Below are 20,189 nucleotides of genomic sequence, written 5' to 3' on the forward strand. Positions count from 1 at the left end.
GTCAAACAGCTCAAAAAGTTCCTCCTGATGTTTAGTCAGAATTTCCTTTCTCCTAACTTTTGTTTTGTTTGGAAGCCATTGGTTTGGGTTCGAGTCATGCCCTCCAGAGCAGGAGAAAAAATGTTTGCTCTATGTTCCGTGTGACAGCCCTTGAGATATTGGAAGATGGCTCTCCTATCTCCTCTCAGTTTCCTCTTTTCCAGGCTAAACATACCCTGCTCCTTCAACCGTTCCTCATCAGGCTCGGTTTCCAGACCCTTGACCATCTTGGTTGCCCTCCTCTGCATTCCAGCTTGTCAACATCCTTCAAGCTGGGCAAAGACTCCAGGTGGGATCTGACCAAGGCAGGCATCCCCAAACTGCTGCCTTCCAGATGTTTTGGCCTACAACTCCCATGATCCCTAGCTAACAGGACCAGTGGTTGGGGAAGATGGGAATTGTAGTCCAAAACATCTGGAGGGCCGAAGTTTGGGGGTGCCTGGACCAAAGCAATAAAGCATTTCCAAAATTGCCGCTGCACATTTAAACCGGCACGTGCAAGTTTGCTGCGCTAAATGGCCCTAAATGAGTGCTGACCCCGATGCTCCCAGGACAGTATAAATCCCTGGACTTTGGTTTAGGAAAAGGGTCTGCAGAGGTTCAGGCAGGAAAAGGGACGCAGGGTGGTCCCCTTGAACTGACTTGGGAAGGTGTGAGGAACGAGTACGAGAGATGGCTAAGCATGTCGAGGGATCCTGGGCTGTAGAAAGGAGAGAAAAACCTAATTTCGGCAAGCCCCAGAGCTGCATTTTAATGATGGCCCAGAACAACTTGGCAAACATCGAAACACTGAAGAGTTCTCCTGACCATGTAGAGAGAGCGCTTCCCTCGGCAGGGAGCAATCGCTCAGCTGGGCTTCGGGAAAGCGACTTTGAGGGTGGCGAGCATCACTTTAAAAAAGGAACCAGTGAGTGGGGCAGGGTGGCCAGAGGGAGAGAGGCTGTGGGGGCTGGATTATTTGGTACCGCAAAGAGCTGCCTCAAGAAGGGGACCTGCTGGGATCTCACTGGCAACGGGAGGCATCCAACTGATTTGGGGCCTAAAGCACACCAAACCAGGTATATCAGGACAGAGAAAAGGGACTGTGGAACTCCCTGCCACAGGAGGCTGGGATGGCCACCAACTTGGGTGGCTTAAAAAAAGGATTTGGCAGATTCATGGAGGAGGAGGAGGAGGCTATTGAGGGCTCCATTCACACCTTCACAATTTGTGTGGCTCACTCAGATTAAACAATAAAGAAACCTTTTGAGTAGTTTAAAAAGATACCCCTAATGGGAAAGAAGCAGGTTTTTTATTAAATGTTTTTGTGTTTGTGTGTGCCTGCAATTAATTGCATCAGCGCTAGGTGGCAGCAAATCCTTGGGTTGATGACTCTTCCAACAAGCGCCCAAACACTGTTTCAGACGGCAGAATCCCCGCAATGTCCCAGAAATTGCAGACGTAAGGCAACGCTAAGCTGGATCCAAGTCCCTGGATCCAAGTTCATTCATGCGGCCGAATTCATGAAACTCAAAAACCCCCAACTGGATTTTGGATAGATGTGCGATTTGTTGTTACTGCTTTGAAATTTATTTCTCAGCAGGTCGTGTGAACAGCTAGTCCGAACAATGTTTTTAATAGGGCGGGGGGGGGCACTGGGGATGAGTTTACAGAACTGGGGTGCGGGTGGCCCCAAAATATTTGGGAACGGACTGCTTTAAAGCATCTGAGCGGCACCTGTGGAAACCTCGAAAGGTTGAGGATGGAGAGCTGAGAAAGGCAGACCAAATGGGGAGCAAGTTATGTAAAGCAAGAGGAATTATGCATGCATGTTAATAATATGTACAAGGTGCAGAATAGGGATGCGTGACGACCCAGCTGTTTGTCTGGGGGAGGGCAGTGAAGCCCCATGCCTGGTTGTGGGTCCAGCGCCAGGGCTGAGCACCTCTTTCTGGTCCTGTGCCCGGAGAAGGAAGCTATCCTCCAGCTAGCGAGGGAGGAGCCTGAACTCGAAGGGGCGGGGCACATTGCCCAGGCCTGTGCATTGGGGCGACAGGTCGATCTCCGCAGGGGGGACCATGGGGTGGAGGCTGAAGTGCTGGAGGATAGTGGTGAGGAAGAGGAAGATCTCCATCCGGGCCAGGCCGGCCCCCAGGCAAATGCGCTTCCCTGCAGGCGAGGAGCAAAGAACAGGGTTTAGAATCTGCACCCCCGATTCCCAGAAGGAAGCGCGGAAAGGGGTCAAGGGTGGGCTGGAGAGTGTGAAGAATCCCAGACTCCAGGAATTGCAGAGTTGGGACCACAAGGGTCATCTAGCACAACCCTCTCAAGGCACGAATCCTTTGCCCAACATGGGGCTCGAACCCACGACCCTGAGATTAGGAGTCTCATCTACTGACAGAGCTAATCCAGAATGTGGCAGTTAAGACTGGTGACTGGGAGCGGCCGCCGAGAGCACATAAGACCGGTCCTGAAAGACTTACATTGGCTCCCTGTACGTTTCCGGCCACAATTCAAAGTGTTGGTGCTGACCTTGAAAGCCCTAAATGGCCTCAGTCCTGTATACCTGAAGGAGCGTCTCCACCCCCATTGTTCAGCCCGGACACTTGAGGTCCAGCTCAAAGAGCCTTCTGGTGGTTCCCTCACTGCGAAAAGTGAAGCTACAGGGAACCAGGCAGAGGGTCTTCTTGGTAGTGGCTCCCGCCCCTTGGAACACCCTGCCATCATATGTCAAAGAAATAAGTATCTATCTGACGTTTAGAAGAAGACATCTGAAGGCAGCCCTGTTTAGGGGAGGTTTAATGACTGAAGTTGAATGTATTTTTAATCTCTTGTTGGAAGTCACCCAGAGTGGCTGGGAAAACCCAGCCAGATGGGTGGGAAAATTAATAATAATAATAATAATAATAATAATAATAATCTATTGGCCTTCCCCAATCTCTATAAAATTATGCTTAGTGTTGAGAAAGTGGATCGATAAACATCTCCCTCTCTCGTAATACTCTGGCAATGCGGTTCAGTGTTGGAAGGTTCAGGTCAGATCAAAGCAAGTCCTTCATGCAGCACATTGTTGAACTATGGAACTCCCTGCCACAAGAGACCCGGGTGGCCACCGACCCAGATGGCTTGAAAAGAGGATTGGGCAAATTCATGAAGGAGGAGAGGGCTCTCGATGACTACCAGCCAAGTTGGTTATGCCCAACTTTCCTGGTCAGAGGCAACGATGCTTCTGAATCCCAGGTCTGGTTTCGCCTCACCTGAGCATAAGGCAGCTATTACCCACCGATTGCCACATGCTTGGAGGCATATCAGACTTTCAGCAAGCCAGTTAGGAGGAGATGGTCTCTCGCCACATCTCCAAACACGACATCGATTGTCATTCATTCACTTGGAAGGTTTAAGACCAAGCAGTGTGCAAGCAAAATTATGGGTAAACCATAGTGAAAATCCACCTCCCTCAGAGACACTAGCAGCTGCATGTTGCGCTATAGTTTTTTTTTCAAAATCTTTCATCGCTCTTGTGCAAACTTTGTTCAGCTAAGGACCACTGTTGTGCAAGGCTTCAATAACACACACACATATATTTAAATCCATACTGCTCATTAGGAAACGCAGCGGCTTTTCTTGTGCACTTCCTGCGGCACCAGTGGAAGGAAAAGGCATTGGAGGAATGAACATAAAAGAGCATAAGAAGTGCTTGCTGGATCAGGCTAATGGCCTATCGAGTCCCAACCAAACGCCGCTGGGAAACCTCCAGGCAGGACCGGCAACTTGTGCTCAGAAGCATTTCCTTCCACATCAACTTTACGGATGCTGTGTTTATGTAACACGATCACAGCAGACCAACTGACTGCTCTATTTCTCGAGCATCGTGACACCTCCCTTGTCTTACAGTTGATTAAGGAAGCAAAGGTATCGATCCAAACTACACCTTGTTTTAATTTTTGCAACCCACCCCGGGACCTTTCTGGGTACCGAACCTCCTCCGAACCACCCCGCTCCGCTTCCCTACCTGGGGCGAAAGGCATGAAGGCGTTGCTACTTTTGAAGGCGCCGTTTTCATCCAGGAAGTTGGCTGGGTTGAAGGCTGTGGGGTCCTTGAACTGGGTTGGGTCATAGTGCACTGAGCTCAGGAGAGGAATCACGTTGGTGCCCTGTGGTGAGGTTTGGCAGGGAGAGAGAACGGGAGTTGTTAGGATTGTGGGAGGAAAAGGGAAAGAGAGAGGAGTCATGGGAAATGCTGAGAGCCGCTGGAGAGACAGCAGTCTTGACATTTTGGAGATGGAAGGGGCTTCCAGACAGTCAGGTCACGGGCAATTTTCTGTTTTACTGACCAAGTTTCCCTCATAAAGGGAAGAGATCCAAATTAAATGGGTGGTGAGAAAGTAAGAACAAAAGGAGCGCCTGCTGGATCAGGCCAGGGCCCCACCTAGCCCAGCATCCTCTTTTCACAGCGGCCAAATACCGTGTTTCCCCTTTTTTAATACGTAGTCAGAAAGTAAGCCATGGCAGGGTTTTTAACCATTTGAGAGCTATAAGACATACCCCGAAAATAAGCCATACTTCCGCACCAGCTAGCAGGACCCAGCATGCCGGCCGCGACAGGAGGAGGAAGCCTGCCGGGTCGGGTCAGTGCCCGGAAGCGGCGGTGGCTGCTTTAGTGCCAATAAAGCGTGCAGCAGTGCCGCACGGAGCACCAGCCAGCAGGACCCAGCTCCTGCAATGCCGGCCGCGGCAGGAGGAGGAAGCCTGCGGGGTCGGGTGGGTGCCCAGAAGCGGTGGCGGCTGCAGCGCTGACAAAGCGTGAAGCAGCGCCGCACGAAGCACCAAGGGCACGAGCGGCAGGAGGAAAGAGAGAGAGGCTCGTTACTTGCGGCACTTTAAGAGAAGCAGCCAGAACCGATCTCCACATTCCGAGCCTCCCTTTTGCGCGTGCGGGCATGTTAAAGCCCCGATCAGTTCACTCCCCACTTCTTCCTCGCCATCCCTCCCTTTCACGCGTTGCCTTGACCCCGCAGCCCCCCTCCCTGGCCATCTTCCCCTAAGTGCAGCGCTGCTTCGTGAGCGCTGCAGCCGCACGCTCTCTGTGTGTGTGCGCGTCTCTTTCTTTCTCTCCCTGTGCGTCCGTCTCTCTCTGTGTGTGCGTGTGTGCGCGCGTCTCTCTCTCTCTCCCCCGTGCGTCTCTCTCTCTCTCTGTGTGTTTGTGTGCATCTCTTTCTTTCTCTCCCCGTGCATCCGTCTCTGTGTGTGTGTGTGTGCGCGCGCGTCTCTTTCTCTCTCTCCCCCGTGCGTCTCTCTGTGTGTGTGTTTGTGCGCGTCTCTTTCTTTCTCTCCCTGTGCGTCCGTCTCTCTCTGTGTGTGCGTGTGTGCGCGCGTCTCTCTCTCTCTCCCCCGTGCGTCTCTCTCTCTCTGTGTGTGTTTGTGTGCATCTCTTTCTTTCTCTCCCCGTGCATCCGTCTCTGTGTGTGTGTGTGTGCGCGCGCGTCTCTTTCTCTCTCTCCCCCGTGCGTCTCTCTGTGTGTGTGTTTGTGCGCGTCTCTTTCTTTCTCTCCCTGTGCGTCCGTCTCTCTCTGTGTGTGCGTGTGTGCGCGCGTCTCTCTCTCTCTCCCCCGTGCGTCTCTCTCTCTGTGTGTGTGTTTGTGTGCATCTCTTTCTTTCTCTCCCCGTGCATCCGTCTCTGTGTGTGTGTGTGTGCGCGCGCGTCTCTTTCTCTCTCTCCCCCGTGCGTCTCTCTGTGTGTGTGTTTGTGCGCGTCTCTTTCTTTCTCTCCCTGTGCGTCCGTCTCTCTCTGTGTGTGCGTGTGTGCGCGCGTCTCTCTCTCTCTCCCCCGTGCGTCTCTCTCTCTGTGTGTGTGTTTGTGTGCATCTCTTTCTTTCTCTCCCCGTGCATCCGTCTCTGTGTGTGTGTGTGTGCGCGCGCGTCTCTTTCTCTCTCTCCCCCGTGCGTCTCTCTGTGTGTGTGTTTGTGCGCGTCTCTTTCTTTCTCTCCCTGTGCGTCCGTCTCTCTCTGTGTGTGCGTGTGTGCGCGCGTCTCTCTCTCTCTCCCCCGTGCGTCTCTCTCTCTGTGTGTGTGTTTGTGTGCATCTCTTTCTTTCTCTCCCCGTGCATCCGTCTCTGTGTGTGTGTGTGTGCGCGCGCGTCTCTTTCTCTCTCTCCCCCGTGCGTCTCTCTGTGTGTGTGTTTGTGCGCGTCTCTTTCTTTCTCTCCCTGTGCGTCCGTCTCTCTCTGTGTGTGCGTGTGTGCGCGCGTCTCTCTCTCTCTCCCCCGTGCGTCTCTCTCTCTGTGTGTGTGTTTGTGTGCATCTCTTTCTTTCTCTCCCCGTGCATCCGTCTCTGTGTGTGTGTGTGTGCGCGCGCGTCTCTTTCTCTCTCTCCCCCGTGCGTCTCTCTGTGTGTGTGTTTGTGCGCGTCTCTTTCTTTCTCTCCCCGTGCGTCCGTCTCTCTCTGTGTGTGCGTGTGTGCGCGCGTCTCTCTCTCTCCCCCGTGCGTCTCTCTCTCTCTGTGTGTGTTTGTGTGCATCTCTTTCTTTCTCTCCCCGTGCATCCGTCTCTCTGTGTGTGTGTGTGCGCGCGTGTCTCTTTCTCTCTCTCCCCCGTGCGTCTCTCTGTGTGTGTGTTTGTGCGCGTCTCTTTCTTTCTCTCCTCGTGCGTCCGTCTCTCTCTCTGTGTGTGTGCGCGCGTCTCTTTCTCTCTCTCCCCCGTGCGTCTCTGTGTGTGTGTGTGTGTGTGTGCGCGCGCGTCTCTTTCTTTCTCTCCCTGTGCGTGTCTCTCTCTCAGTGTGTGTGTGTGTGTGTGTTTGCGCACGCGCGTCTCCCCCCCCCCACAGAGAAAAGGTTCCGCTTCGGCTCGTCATTCAGCCGTGCGCGCGCGCCAGGGGCATGGGCCCAAGCCTCGTCCCCCTCGCGCTTCCCTCACAAGCATCTCGGAGCGGGGCGGGTCACGGCCTCCCTCCTCATTCCTCGGCCGGCGTGAGAGAGCCCGGGGAGCAGAAGGATCCCAGGTTTAACCCCCAGGTACCCCCAAGTTTGAAATCCTGGAGAGCTGCTGCCAGCCTGGTTGACAGTAAAACCTGGATAGCACAGTAGGCTAGAGTGTGGTGTTTATAATGTGCGCGGAAGAGAGCACCGAGTGTCCTGAGCCAGTGGGACCCAGTTGTACCAGCACTTAAAAAAAAAGACACCCCCTGAAAATAAGCCACCGTGTGTTTTTTTGAGGAAAAAAAGTTATAAGACGGTGTCTTAAAAAAGGGGAAACACGGTACCTCCAAGAACTTAGGAATGCAGATAGACTGCCTCTACAGCTGGAGGTCCTATAAGAGCATAAGAAGAGCCTGTCTGCTGGATCAGGCCAAAGGGGGCCCATGTAATCCAGCATCCTTTTCTCACAGTGGCCGACCAGATTCCTGTGGGAAACCCACAAGCAGGATTCGAACACAAGAGCAACTCTCCCCTCTGGTGGTTTCCAGCAATTCAGAAGCATTGCTGCCTCCCGACTGTGGAGGGCAGAGCCGAGCCCTTGACCTGCTCTGAGTCAGAGTCTGCATGTTGGGCATCTGGCACCCTTCAGATGTTGCTGAAATCCACAGGCTGGGAGCCCCCACAGCCAGCATGGCCAATGGTCACAGCATCACAGAACTGGAGAGCTGGAAGGGGCCCCAAGGGTCCTCTAGTCCAACCCTGTGTGATGCAGCTGGGGTGGGAGGGGGAAGTTTGACATCCAGCAACCTTCACCCAGTGAAGGAAACTGGGTGGGGGTTCTTCTTCTGGCCTTGGGCACCTCGGGCAGCAGGAAGCCCCTGAAGGGGGTGTCGCGGGTGACGGCGCGAGGGAGCCCCATGGGCAGGATGGTGATGTAGCGCTGGATCTCGTAGAGGACGGCCTCCGTGTAGGGCATGTGCTTGCGGTCAGCCAGGCAGGGGGGGCGGTCCGGCCCGATCACGTGGTCAATCTCCTGGTGGACTCGAGCTGCAGGGAGATGGAGGAGGAAGAGGAGGAGGTGATGGTTCTCGAACCCAGTCCCTGAACTCACAGAATCATAGAGTTGGAAGGGACCCCCAGGGGTCATCCAGTCCAATCCCCTGCGATGCAGGAAACTCCACGAAAGCATTCCTGGCAAGCGGCCATCTGACCTCTGCTTAAAAACCGCAAAGGAAGGAGAGTTTTTATATGTTGTATATCACTGTTATCATTATCATTTTTGTTTATATTCATTCAGCCAGGACACTGAGATCCGGCGCCGAGGGCCTTCTGGCGGTTCCCTCACTGCAAGAAGCAAAGCTACAGGGAACCAGGCAGAGGGCCTTCTTGGTAGGGACGCCCTCCCATCAGAGGTCAGAGAGATAAACTACCTGACATTTAGAAAATACCTAAAGGCAGCCCTGTTTAGGGAAGTTTTTATCTGCGATATTTTAATGTATTTATTGTGTGTTGGAAGCCACCCAGAGTGGCGGGGGGGGGGACCCGGCTAGATGGGTGGGGTATAAATTAATAAATTAATAATAATAATAATAATAATAATAATAATAATAATTTATTATTTATATTCCACTTTCCTCCCTGACTGGGTCTCAAGGCAGCTCATGCAAATTAAAATGAAACAGATGGAATTCAAAAAGCTAAGAATGTTGCCATTTTAAAGCCACTGAACTCTGATAGAAGCAAAGAAACTCCACCACACTCCTTGGTAGCAAATTCCACTGCCAAACAGCTCTTACTGTCAGGAAGTTCTTCCTAATGTTTAGGTGGAATCTTCTTTCTTGAAGTTTGAATCCATTGCTCCGTGTCCGCTTCTCTGGAGCAGCAGAAAACAATCTTTCTCCCTCCTCCATATGACATCCTTTCATATATTTGAGCATGGCAATCATATCACCCCTTAACCTTCTCTTCTCCAGGCTAAACATACCCAGCTCCCTAAGCCGTTCCTCATATAAGGCATCGTTTCCAGGCCTTTGACCATTTTCGTTGCCCTCTTCTGGACACGTTCCAGCTTGTCAGTATCCTCCTTGAACTGTGGTGCCCAGAACTGGACACAGTACTCCAGGTAAGGTCTGACCAGAGCAGGAGGAGGGGACCTTGTCCCCCACCCCTCCCCGGAGATGCTGCCAGGGACTGCACCTGCCGGGACCTTCTGCATGCCAAGCAAGTGCCCTGTATGCCCAGCCGCCTGCCGCCTGCCTTTTGCCGGCTTTCCTTTTGAAGCATTGTAGTGTTGGGGGGGTACCCAAACGGCCATCCGGTCCAACCCCCCCCCCTGCAATGTGGGGATTGCAGCTCCCTGCCCCTCACCTGCCACTTCGGGGTACTTCATGAGGATGAGGAAGCTGTAGCGCAGTGTGGTGCTGGTGGTTTCGGTGCCCCCGAAAAACAGGTTGTGGGTGGTCATCACCAGTGTCTCTGTGTGGAAGTAGCTCAGAGGGTCTTGCTTCTCCTGAAAGAGACCAGAGGGGAGGCGGCATGCGCAAGGATGGATTGTAGATTGTGTTCTCCTGCGGGGGAAAGCTTGGCAGAGGGCCTTCTCGGTAGTGGCACCCACCCTGTGGAATGCCCTCCCACTAGAGGTCAAAGAGAACAATTACCAGACCTTTAGAAGGCATCTCAAGGCAGCCCTGTTTAGGGAAGCTTTTAATGTTTGATGGATTTCTGTATTTTAGAATTTCTGTTTTTTTTGGAAGCCGCCCAGAGTGGCTGGGGGAACCCGGCCAGATGGGCGGGGTATAAATAATAAATTATTATTATTATTATTATTATTGGCTCCCCCCTCCCTTTTGATATCGCAGGGAGCTGGGCTATATGAGCCCTGGGGGTGCCCTCCAGTTCTGCAGTTCTCTGATTCTATATGCCCACTTGACCGCTTTGATTGGCATGACTACGGGTGCCATGTAACCCCCATTCCGCATCTGCAAGAAATCGGCCTTTTAGTGTGGCAGCACCTAGAATCATAGAATCATAGAGTTGGAAGATACCACAAGGGCCATCCAGTCCAACCCCCTGCCGAGCAGGAAACACCATCAAAGCATTCTTGACATATGCCTGTCAAGCCTCTGCTTAAAGACCTCCAAAGAAGGAGACTCCACCACACTCCTTGGTAGCAAATTCCACTGCCGAACAGCTCTTACTTTCAGGAAGTTCTTCCTAATGTTTAGGTGGAATCCTCTTTCTTGTAGTTTGAATCCATTGCTCCGTGTCCGCTTCTCTGGAGCAGCAGAAAACAACCTTTCACCCTCCTCTATATGACATCCTTTTATATATTTGAACATGGCTATCATATCACCCCTTAACCTTCTCTTCTCCAGGCTAAACATACCCAGCTCCCTAAGCCGTTCCTCATAAGGCATCGTTTCCAGGCCTTTGACCATTTTGGTTGCCCTCTTCTGGACACGTTCCAGCTTGTCAGTATCCTTCTTGAACTGTGGTGCCCAGAACTGGACACAGTACTCCAGGTGAGGTCTGACCAGAGCAGAATACAGTGGTACTATTACTTCCCTTGATCTAGACGCTATACTTCTATTGATGCAGCCCAGAATTGCATTGGCTTTTTTAGCTGCTGCATCACACTGTTGACTCATGTCAAGTTTGTGGTCTACCAGGACTCCTAGATCCTTTTCACATGTACTGCTCTCAAGCCAGGTGTCTCCCATCCTGAACTTTGGAACTCCCTGCCAATTGACACCAGCCAGGCACCGCCTTTGCACTTGTTTAGGCAAGCCTTACCCAGATGTTTAGAAATCCGATCCATTGCTAGTTTAACTTTTACAATGTCTTAAACAATTGATTTTTTAAAAAAACTACGGTAATAATTCTATTGTTTCTTCTTCTTTTCTTTTTTTTGTAAACCACTTGGAGGTTTGCTTGGTTCCTTTTTCCTAATACAGTGTGCCTGAATTTTACGAATCAAATAAATGAATAGTAGACAAGGCGCTGATCTGATAGCCTGCTGGCAGCCTCAGGGCAGGGTTTCTACCCCAAACGAATTGAGCAGCAGGGGTGATGGCTGGTGGGTGGGTGTCCTGGGGGGGCAGATGGACCCCCCTTCTTGGAGGTACCTGCTCCATGCGGATGAGGAAGCAGTCGATGAAGTCCTGCGGGGCGCCGGGGTCCAGATCCTTTTGGTGGCATCGAATGCGCTCTGTGATAAACTGACGCAGTTTCTCAAAGTTGCGGAAGATTTTGTGATGGGGCCCTGGCAGGACATCCATGAGGCTGGGGAAGATGTTGTAGAGCTGGGGAAATGGGGAGAAGGAGAGGTAATAATAATAATAATAACGATGATGATGATGATGATAATACTAATAATAATATAATTATTTATGCCCTGCCTCTCAATTTTATGATTCTATGATCCTACTTTTATTTGATGTGACATTTGTTATCCTACTGTGTCATGTTATAAATAAATATAGGTAAATAATAATAACCCCAATGGGAGCTGCCTCATTCTCAAAGAGGCAATATATTGGAACCTTGGAAGTGACAGTCATTTTCACCCAACATCAATTTTCCTTTAGAGTCAGGTGGGGAAAAAACACCCTGAGGGACCTGATTTGTTCAGTATGATGGCTTTTAACCAGAGGCCCTCTGTCGGGGATATTCCCTAGCTGTGATTCCTATATTGCAGAAGGTTGGACTAGATGAACAACAAGAAGAAGAAGAGTTTGAATTTGATACCCCGCTTTATAACTACCCTAAGGAGTCTCAAAGCGGCTAACATTCTCCTTTCCCTTCCTCCCCCACAACAAACACTCTGTGAGGTGAGTGGGGCTGAGAGACTTCAGAGAAGTGTGACCAGCCCAAGGTCACCCAGCAGCTGCATGTGGAGGAGCGGAGACACGAACCCGGTTCCCCAGATTACGAGTCCACCGCTCTTAACCACTACAGCACACTGGCTCTCAGCAAGTTGACTCTTGTTGTCCCTTCCAGCTCTACGATTCTGTGAGTTACAGCCCCAAAGGGGTGGAGAGCAGCAAGTCGGTCTCCTCCGATGCTTGGACCCACCCTCTTCCCAGGCCCCACCTCACCTCCCCCCAGATGGAGCTCATGATCTTGAAGTTCTCGTTGAAGTGGTCCAGGAGGGTGAGGAAGTCGGTGTCTTGGTATTCGTAGCGCTGGCCAAACACCACAGCACAGATGACGTTGGAGACGGCCCGGCAAATGGGGTTGATGGGGTCGAAGGGAGCCCCTGCACGGAGAGAGGAAGAGGATGAGGAGTCCTTGAGGGGGGGCCAGAGGGGCTCCTTCCTTGGAGGACCTCAAAGCGAGCAGGCAAGGAGACCCTTGGCCACAGCTCCACCCTCCCTCTCGAGAGCACCCCTGGGGCCATGGGGTGTGACCAATCCTGCGACCAGCCCTGCCCTTGGAGCGGGTCTCTCTGCATCTAAAAGAGGCTCAGCCCTGCCGGCACCCTTCCCGCATCTCTTGCCAGGTGAGCTGCCGACAGAACGGAGCCTGCACCTCAAATCACTGCTCTGAAAAATGGGGAAAGTCATAGAGAGAGCCTAAGAACACCAGAAGAGCCTGGGGGCTGGATCAAGCCAGAGGGGGCCCATCTAGGCCAGCATCCCATTCTCACATAGAACCTAGGAATCAAGATAGACTGCCTCTGGCGCTGGAGGTTCCATAAGAACAAAAGAAGAGCTTGCCGCATCAGGCCAAAGGGAGCCCATCTAGTCTGGCATCCTTATCTCCAACCATGGAGGCAGAGCAAAGCCATCTCCTCTTCCGAAATCCTCTCTCGCCTCCCTCTCCTGCCCACCAGGCGAGGACTCACCACCAGTTTTCTGGAACTCCTGGACCAGGAACTGGGCCTCCTCCTGGATCCGGCTTTCAATGCTGCTCGTTCCCATTCCAAAGTTCTTCAGGGTGTGCAGAGCGAAGCGGCGGAGGACCTTCCACTTCTCCCCGTTGGAGAAGGCGATGCCTGCAGGAATCATGGGGAGCTGTGGGTTGAGTGGGGCACAGAGGGGGGTCTGGGTGGTTGGTCTCCCTGCCCAAAGCTGATTTCCTCCCTTTCGCTCCAAGGGGACATCCGAAGACCTTCCTGAGGGGCTGCCCATCTGGAAGTCAAGGTGAGGAGTGGCTTGGGAGGCCATGACAGCCAGGGGTGGCTAATTGATGCCTCCTGCCCACGTTACAACTCCCCTCCTCTCCCTTTACCCTTGGCTGTGCGGGTTGCCGGGAGATGTAGTTCAGCAACCTCTGGAACAGTAGAACCGTAGAGTTGTAAGGGATTCCAAGCTTCATCTAGGACAAACCTCTGTAATGTAGGAATCTCAGCTGAAGCATCCATGGCAGATGGCCATCCAACTTCTGCTTAAAAAGCTCCAAGGAAGGAGAGTCCACAATCGCCAAAGGGAGAATGTTCTACTATTGAACAGCTCTTACTGTCAGAAAGTTTACCCATATGTCTAGTCGGAATCTTCTTTCCTGCAGCTTGAAGCCATTGGTTTGAGTCCTAACTTCCAGAGCAGGAGAAAACAAGCTTGCTCCGTCCTCTATGGGACAGCCCTTGAGATATCTGAAGACAGCTCTCATATCTCCTCTCAGTCTCCTCTTTTCTAGGCTAAACATACCTAGCTCCTTCAACCGTTCCTCATAAGGCTTGGTTTCCAGGCCCTTGATCATCTTGATCACCCTCCTCTGCTCACCTTCCAGTTTGCAAACACCCTTCTTAAATTGTGGTGCCCAGGACTGGACACAGCACTCCACGTGTGGTCTGACCAAGGCAGAAGAGAGAAATACTATCACTTCCCTTGATCTGGACACTAGACTTCTGTTGATGCAGCCTAGAACAGCATCAGCTTTTTTTGTTGCTGCATCACACGGTGGACTCATGTTCAGCTTGTGGTCCACCAAGACTCCGAGATCCTTTCCACAAGCCAGGTGTCCCCCAGTCATTGATGAACACCCTGGAGCTGACCCCTCTTTCATGTCCTTCTGGTAAGAGTTGTTTGAGAGCCAGAAAGAGGTTGCCTGCGGGGTGGCGGTGGCGGCAGAGGTCCAGGGCTGTCCCTCCCTGGGGATATTTCAGCAGAGGGTGGAGAGAGATATTTTGGAGATGCTGGGATGGCCAGATCCTATCTTGCAGATCCTGCACTGAGCTTGGTCCTAGACAACCCTTTTAACTCTACCCCATTGCTGTCTTTAAATCTACCCCTCTGGCCGCTGGCACTGAAGTGACCTCCTTAGCTAGCTGACCTTTGGGGTGGGGGCCGTCTTCTTACCATTGCCCCTGGTGAAGCGATAGAAGACTGGGAAGTCCCCACGGCCACTGAAGTCATCCGCCTGGTCCACCAAGGCCTCCTTGACCGCCTGGTATCCACAGAGGACCACGCAAGGCAGTGACCCCAAGTGGACGGTATAGATGGGGCCATAGCTCTCGCTGAGCTGCGAAAGGGAAGAACAGGACACGGGATTTGAATCACAGAATCATAGGAACGTTAAGAGCCTGGCTCCTGGATTAGGCCAATGGCCCACCTGGTCCAGCATCCTGTTCTCACAGTGCCCAACCAGATGCCCATTACGCAAGCAGGATTTCAGCAGCAGACCCCCTCTCCCCTCCTGTAGTTTTCAGCAACTGGGGTTCAGAAGCATCGCTGCCTGAAAATGATTTACAGATGGTATTTAACTCTGAGTAGACTTGCTAAAATGTTTAAGGCTGAATCAGATAAATCCTAGAGATGCGATGAGGCTGAGGGTACGTTCTGTCTCATGTGGCAGACTTGTAAAATGGTAAAAGAATATTGGGAAATAATTTATAACGAATTGAAAAAAATGTTTAAAAACACTTTTCTAAAAAGACCAGAGTCTTTTTTTTGTTGGGGATAATTCAGATGGAAATTCCCAGGTGTCAAAGAAGAAGAAGAAGAAGAAGAAGAAGAAGAAGAAGAAGAAGAAGAAGAAGAGGCTACTTATGTATGCTACTACTGCGGCCCGTGTTTTGTTAGCCCCAAAATGGAAAACGGGTGAGGAGAAGAATGGGAACTTAAACTGATGGAAGGCACGCAGCAGGCAGACTTAACTTATAGAATAAGAGAACAAGGAGAATATACGTTTAAAGAAGAGTGAAAAATGTTTTGTTGTTGTTTAGTCGTTTAGTCGTGTCCGACTCTTCGTGACCCCATGGACCATAGCACGCCAGGCACTCCTGTCTTGCACTGCCTCCCGCAGTTTGGTCAAACTCATGTTCATAGCTTCGAGAACACTGTCCAACCATCTTGTCCTCTGTCGTCCCCTTCTCCTAGTGCCCTCAATCTTTCCCAACATCAGGGTCTTTTCCAGGGAGTCTTCTCTTCTCATGAGGTGGCCAAAGTATTGGAGCCTCAGCTTCACGATCTGTCCTTCCAGGGAGCACTCAGGGCTGATTTCCTTAAGGATGGATAGGTTTGATCTTCTTGCAGTCCATGGGACTCTCAAGAGTCTCCTCCAGCACCATAATTCAAAAGCATCAATTCTTCGGCGATCAGCCTTCTTTATGGTCCAGCTCTCACTTCCAGTAGTGATGTATGGAAAAATGTTTAATGGGTGAAAATTGTGTACATTTGCAAATGTTGGCAGCATTAAGATAAATTCAACAGTGTAAATAAGTTTTGACGCATATAAAAAATGAGATATTGAATGGCTTAGTTTATGTAAAATATGCAGGGATCTATGGCATGCAAATTGAACCATGGAAGGAGAAGAGGGGAAGTCATTGATATTTTAAGGTGGTTGAAATGAATAGTCTAAAATGTAAAATAGAAAAACTTAATGAAAATTATATATCTATATAAAGAAACATCACTGCTCCTAATTGTAGAGCTGGAAGGGACCCCCGCCCCTCGCAACTCCAACTCTGCAATTCTATGATTCTATGATGGTGTGCCAATGTGATACTTGATCGCAATGGGAAGGACACTGAAGGCTCACCTGGGATTAATCTTTAACGAAAGGCCCATATCACATTTCTTGGCCCAGAAACTTCTGTTGCTCAACCCTAATTGCTCAAGGTAATACTTCTTCTCGGATTATATGGATTCACCCATCTCTTTCAGATTTCACTCTGTTTTGGCAAGACTAGAAACTCCCTGGGGCTGCTTTGTACGTACCTCTGTTCACACAGCCAGGCACTGCATCCCCATTGCTCTGACTGTGAAGTCCGACTGGGCAAACTGCACAGACCGGAATCATCAACTAAGTCAGCTGTTTAGCCAGGCTTTAAGTCATGAAAAGGAAGATTCCCCAGCTGATTATGCCTCCCAAAACCTCTTTTATCTAATCCCAGATGCTGACTCACTTTCCAAATGATGAGGGAAAAGGTGGGTGGGAGACAGTGACTCCCCTTCCCCATTCTAGACAAATGATGTCGGCTTGTCGGCTTCTGGCAATGGTAGCCAAGATGGGCCACCTCTGCCTCCCCCTGGTATTTTGAGCCATGGCTTGGCTGTAGTTACTGAATCAAAGAATCATAGCATTGTAGAGTTGGAAGGGACCCCAAGGGTCATCTAGCCCAACCCCCTGCAATGCAGGAATATCAGCTAAAGCACCCCTGACAGGGGCCCCTCCAACCTATACTAAAGACCCTCCAAGGAAGTCCACCCCCTTCCAAGGGAGTCCGTTCCCCGGTCGAACAGCTCTCACTGTCATAAAGTTCTTCCTGGTGTTTAGTCGGAATCTCCTTTCTTGTAACTCGAAGTCATGGGTTTGAGTCCTACCCTCCAGAGCAGGAGAAAACAAGCTTGCTCCACCTTCCACGGGACAGCCCTTCAGATATTTGAAGGTGGCCCTCTCCTATCTCCTCTCACCCAGTCTGAGCAGTGGCCTGGCTGTGATTACGGAAAGCAGAAGGCAATCCTCCCAGGTTGAGTGTTCATGACTTCGCAGCTGCTGGCTCCGAATAAAATGCATGCCTCGAATTGTACTCTGGCTGTTTTGCAGAGTCAGAGTGACCCCCTGCAAGAGGCCCTGGGCTCTTTGGGGGAAGCTCTCATGGCTAAACCGGTTTCAAAGGTGTTTGGGGTCCCCAGGTCTGCCGTGAATGATGACAGGTCTGGAGTTTCGCTCAAGCACGAAACTCAACCATTTAAGTTACCCCTGGAAATAAAGAGGGGGGGGGGGAAGAGGTTGTCTCTTACCTTCTCCAGAGATCGGTGCATTTCTTTGGGGTCTAACTGGAAGAGGTTGCCTACGAAAGGCAGCGGGGCTGGGCCAGGGGGCATCTTCCCACTTTTCCTGCTCCCCCTTTTTCCATTCAGATACAAAAGCAAGCAGGAAAGGCAGAGCAGCAGCAAGGCTGGGGTGAGAGCCCCGCTGAGGTCCATGGCAGCAGAGAGAGGATGTGAACTGGACTTTGCCCTGTACACTAAATATATGGGTGTGTATATATTCCCCCCCCCTGTATTTTACTCCTGACGTTTATGACTGTTTACGGTCCTGCAGGGGCCTGGAGCCGTCTCTCCCCTGCAGGGCTGTAGGGAAGGTCTGGCAGGGATCCACATGGCCCGTCCGGCTTTCCAGCCCCCCAACAGGACGTTGTAAATCAGCCAAGCCGGTGGGGAAAGGCACCCAACTCCACCTTCAGCTCTCGCTCTCGACTTGGGAAATATTTGTTCACATTACCAGCTTCTACAACCCTGGAGGGCTGCCAAAGCAGGATATTTGTGCCATGCACACTTTGCAGAATCGCAGGCGTTTGGAGGGGGGGTGGGGTGGCAGGAGAGAAGGTTGAGTTATGGCTCATGGCGTCCTGATAGACTTCTGGTTTTCATTTCACTTGACTTTCCACACCCCACTTTCCCCATTTTAGCCCCACTTCACAGGCCCCACCCGGACCCTGGAAACCTTAAGAACACCAGGAGAACCTGGCTGCTGTGCTGGTTCAGGCCAAAGTGTTAAGTCCAGCATCCGGTTCTGAAATATACTCGGAGTCGAGAGTGAATTTCATGCTCTTTATTCAGCTCTTAGTCATCAGGGAGAAGAGAAGAATGCCCCTTTCCCAAAACCATCTGCTTATATACATTATTTACACAATGGGCTTTGCGTGATTGGCTACTTCAGGGCTACACCTGTGGGCCAATCAGTTTGTGGATTGACTTCTGCCAGCAGCCTGATTGGCTGTTCCTGCAGGCCAATCAGGTTGCGGATTCACTTCTGCCAGCCACCTGATTGGCTGCTCCTGCAGGCCAATCAGGTTGCGGATTTACTTCCACCTGGAGTTGGATTGGGTGGCTCCTGCGGACCAATCAGACTGCTGATTCTGGATCCTATTGTTCTATGATTCAGCTCAGTACATAACAGGTTCCTACAGTGGCCAAATGCCACCCCCCCACAAGGACTGAAAAACCTAGATAGACTGCCTCTGGACCTGGAGGTTCCATGAGAATGTAAGAAAATTCTGACTGCTAGATCAGGCCAATGGCCCATCCGGTCCAGCAACCTGTTCTCAAATGTGGGAACTCAGGGAGCAGAATACAAGTGCAAGAGCCTTCTCCCCTCCTGTGGTTTCCAGCAACTGGGATCCAAACTTTAGATTGACTTCTGGGGCTTAAATTAAGCCCTAAGGATGTGATGGCCACCAATCTAGATGGCTTTAAAAGAGGACTGGGGAAATTCAAGGAGGAGGAGAGGGATGTCAGTGGAGAATGCCTGTGCTCTGCCTCTGATAATAATCAGAGTCAGCAATGTTTCAGAATCACAGTTGCTGGAAACCACAGGAAGGGAGAGACAATCCTGTATCGCCTTGAGATTTTAATGGGAGGCAGCATCCAAAACACATTATGCAAATGTAGAGAGGTTAAAAAGTTTTGGGCAATGATATATACAGTTTGAGTATTTTCAGTTTAAGTACTCCACGGACCCATCTGGAACGGATTAATCCACTTTCCATTACCGATACTTTCAATGAGAAAGTTGGCTTCAGGTTATGTACACTTCAGGTTAAGTACGCTTCAGGTTAAGTACAGACTTCCGGAACCAATTGTGTTTGTAAACCAAGGTACCACTGTATATTGATTGATAATTTGTTTTGCTAAATTTGTTTTACAAAAATTATAAATACTGTGTATATATATTATGCAAGAACATGGTGTTGCAAAGGAAGTTATTAGTCTCAATTTGCCTAACGCTTTCTGAGTTACACACATTCCTCTGAAGTGATTGTTTGCAGAGGTTGCGGCACACAATTAAACTGTGGAACTCCCTTCCACAGGAGGCAATGGCGGCCACCAACTTGCGTGGCATTAAAAGAGGATTGGAGAAATTAATGGAGGAAGAGAGGGCTGTCAGTGGCTCCTAGCCAGGATGGCTCTGCTCTGCTTCCGCAGTCAGAAGCAGCAAAGCTTCAGAATCCCAGTTGCTGGAAACCCCAGGAGGGGAGAGGGCTCTTGTGCTCAGATCCTGCTTGTGGGCTCCCCTATCGGGCGTCTGCTAAAGAAGGCTGGGCTAGAGGGGCCATTGGCCTGATCCATCAGTCTCTTCTTATGTTCTCGTTTGTTGGCTTTTAATCTTTGCAGCCGCAATATGCTTTCCACTGATGATTAAGGATTTATTTTCTTTGAAGTTTTGCATCTGTTGAATATTACATTGATCCAACTTGTCCGCCCTTTCCCGACAGAGGGATTTCAGGGCTGGTGGGGCACCTGAGCTTTGCAAACGTGAAATTGTGGTGATGCACAACATACACACCCCTCTTTGGACATGTCCCAAATCCAGGGCTTACACGGAACGGGGCTCAGGTTACCTGTCTTGGCCTCCACCAAAAGACGGGGAGATTATCTCCAAGGTGAGCAAACAGGCAGCAAGGCAAGGCCTCCATTGTCCATGGCAGAACACACCCTCGCCCTTTATGCAGCTACCAGGAAGCTGCCCTGATGCCCCCAGCCAGGAATGCCCCCTCTGCCCTTTCCCTGCTAGCCCCAGGTGAGAAGAAGCACGTAGCCAAGGGACGGGGGCAACACCTGGGACTTAGCCCCTCCTCCACCCTCAAAAGCCCAAGGGCTCACCTCTTGCATTTTGAGCAGGAAGCTATCGATGAAGTCGTGAGGGCAGTTAGGGTCAAAGGGCGCCTGGTGCGTCTTGACAATCTCCAGAATGAAGAGGTGCAACTTCTCAAAACTGGCAAAAGGTTGGTTGTGAGATCCAGGCAGGTAGCGCAAGATGTGGGGGAAAGTGTTGTACAACTAGGGAGGGAGGGGAAGAAGAAAGATG

The 20,189-nt window shown here is 51.0% G+C and overlaps 1 protein-coding gene across 1 annotated transcript; it reads right to left on the minus strand.

The window, feature by feature from the left end:
• Window positions 1–1,311: 1,311 nt before the first annotated feature.
• Window positions 1,312–17,953, minus strand: LOC118087882 (cytochrome P450 2F5-like). The gene is made up of 9 exons (XM_060275508.2): window positions 17,120–17,953; window positions 14,231–14,393; window positions 12,778–12,927; window positions 12,029–12,189; window positions 11,057–11,233; window positions 9,300–9,441; window positions 7,792–7,979; window positions 4,031–4,172; window positions 1,312–2,187 (listed from the first exon to the last, which is right to left on the minus strand). Exons 1-9 carry the CDS (start codon window positions 17,303–17,305, stop codon window positions 2,006–2,008), a joined length of 1,491 nt encoding a protein of 496 aa, XP_060131491.2. The 5' UTR covers window positions 17,306–17,953; the 3' UTR covers window positions 1,312–2,005.
• Between the last annotated feature and the right edge of the window lie 2,236 nt (window positions 17,954–20,189).

Source organism: Zootoca vivipara, chromosome 6, assembly GCF_965207765.1.
Source record: "Zootoca vivipara chromosome 6, rZooViv2.hap1.1, whole genome shotgun sequence".
Classification (NCBI taxonomy): domain Eukaryota; kingdom Metazoa; phylum Chordata; class Lepidosauria; order Squamata; family Lacertidae; genus Zootoca; species Zootoca vivipara.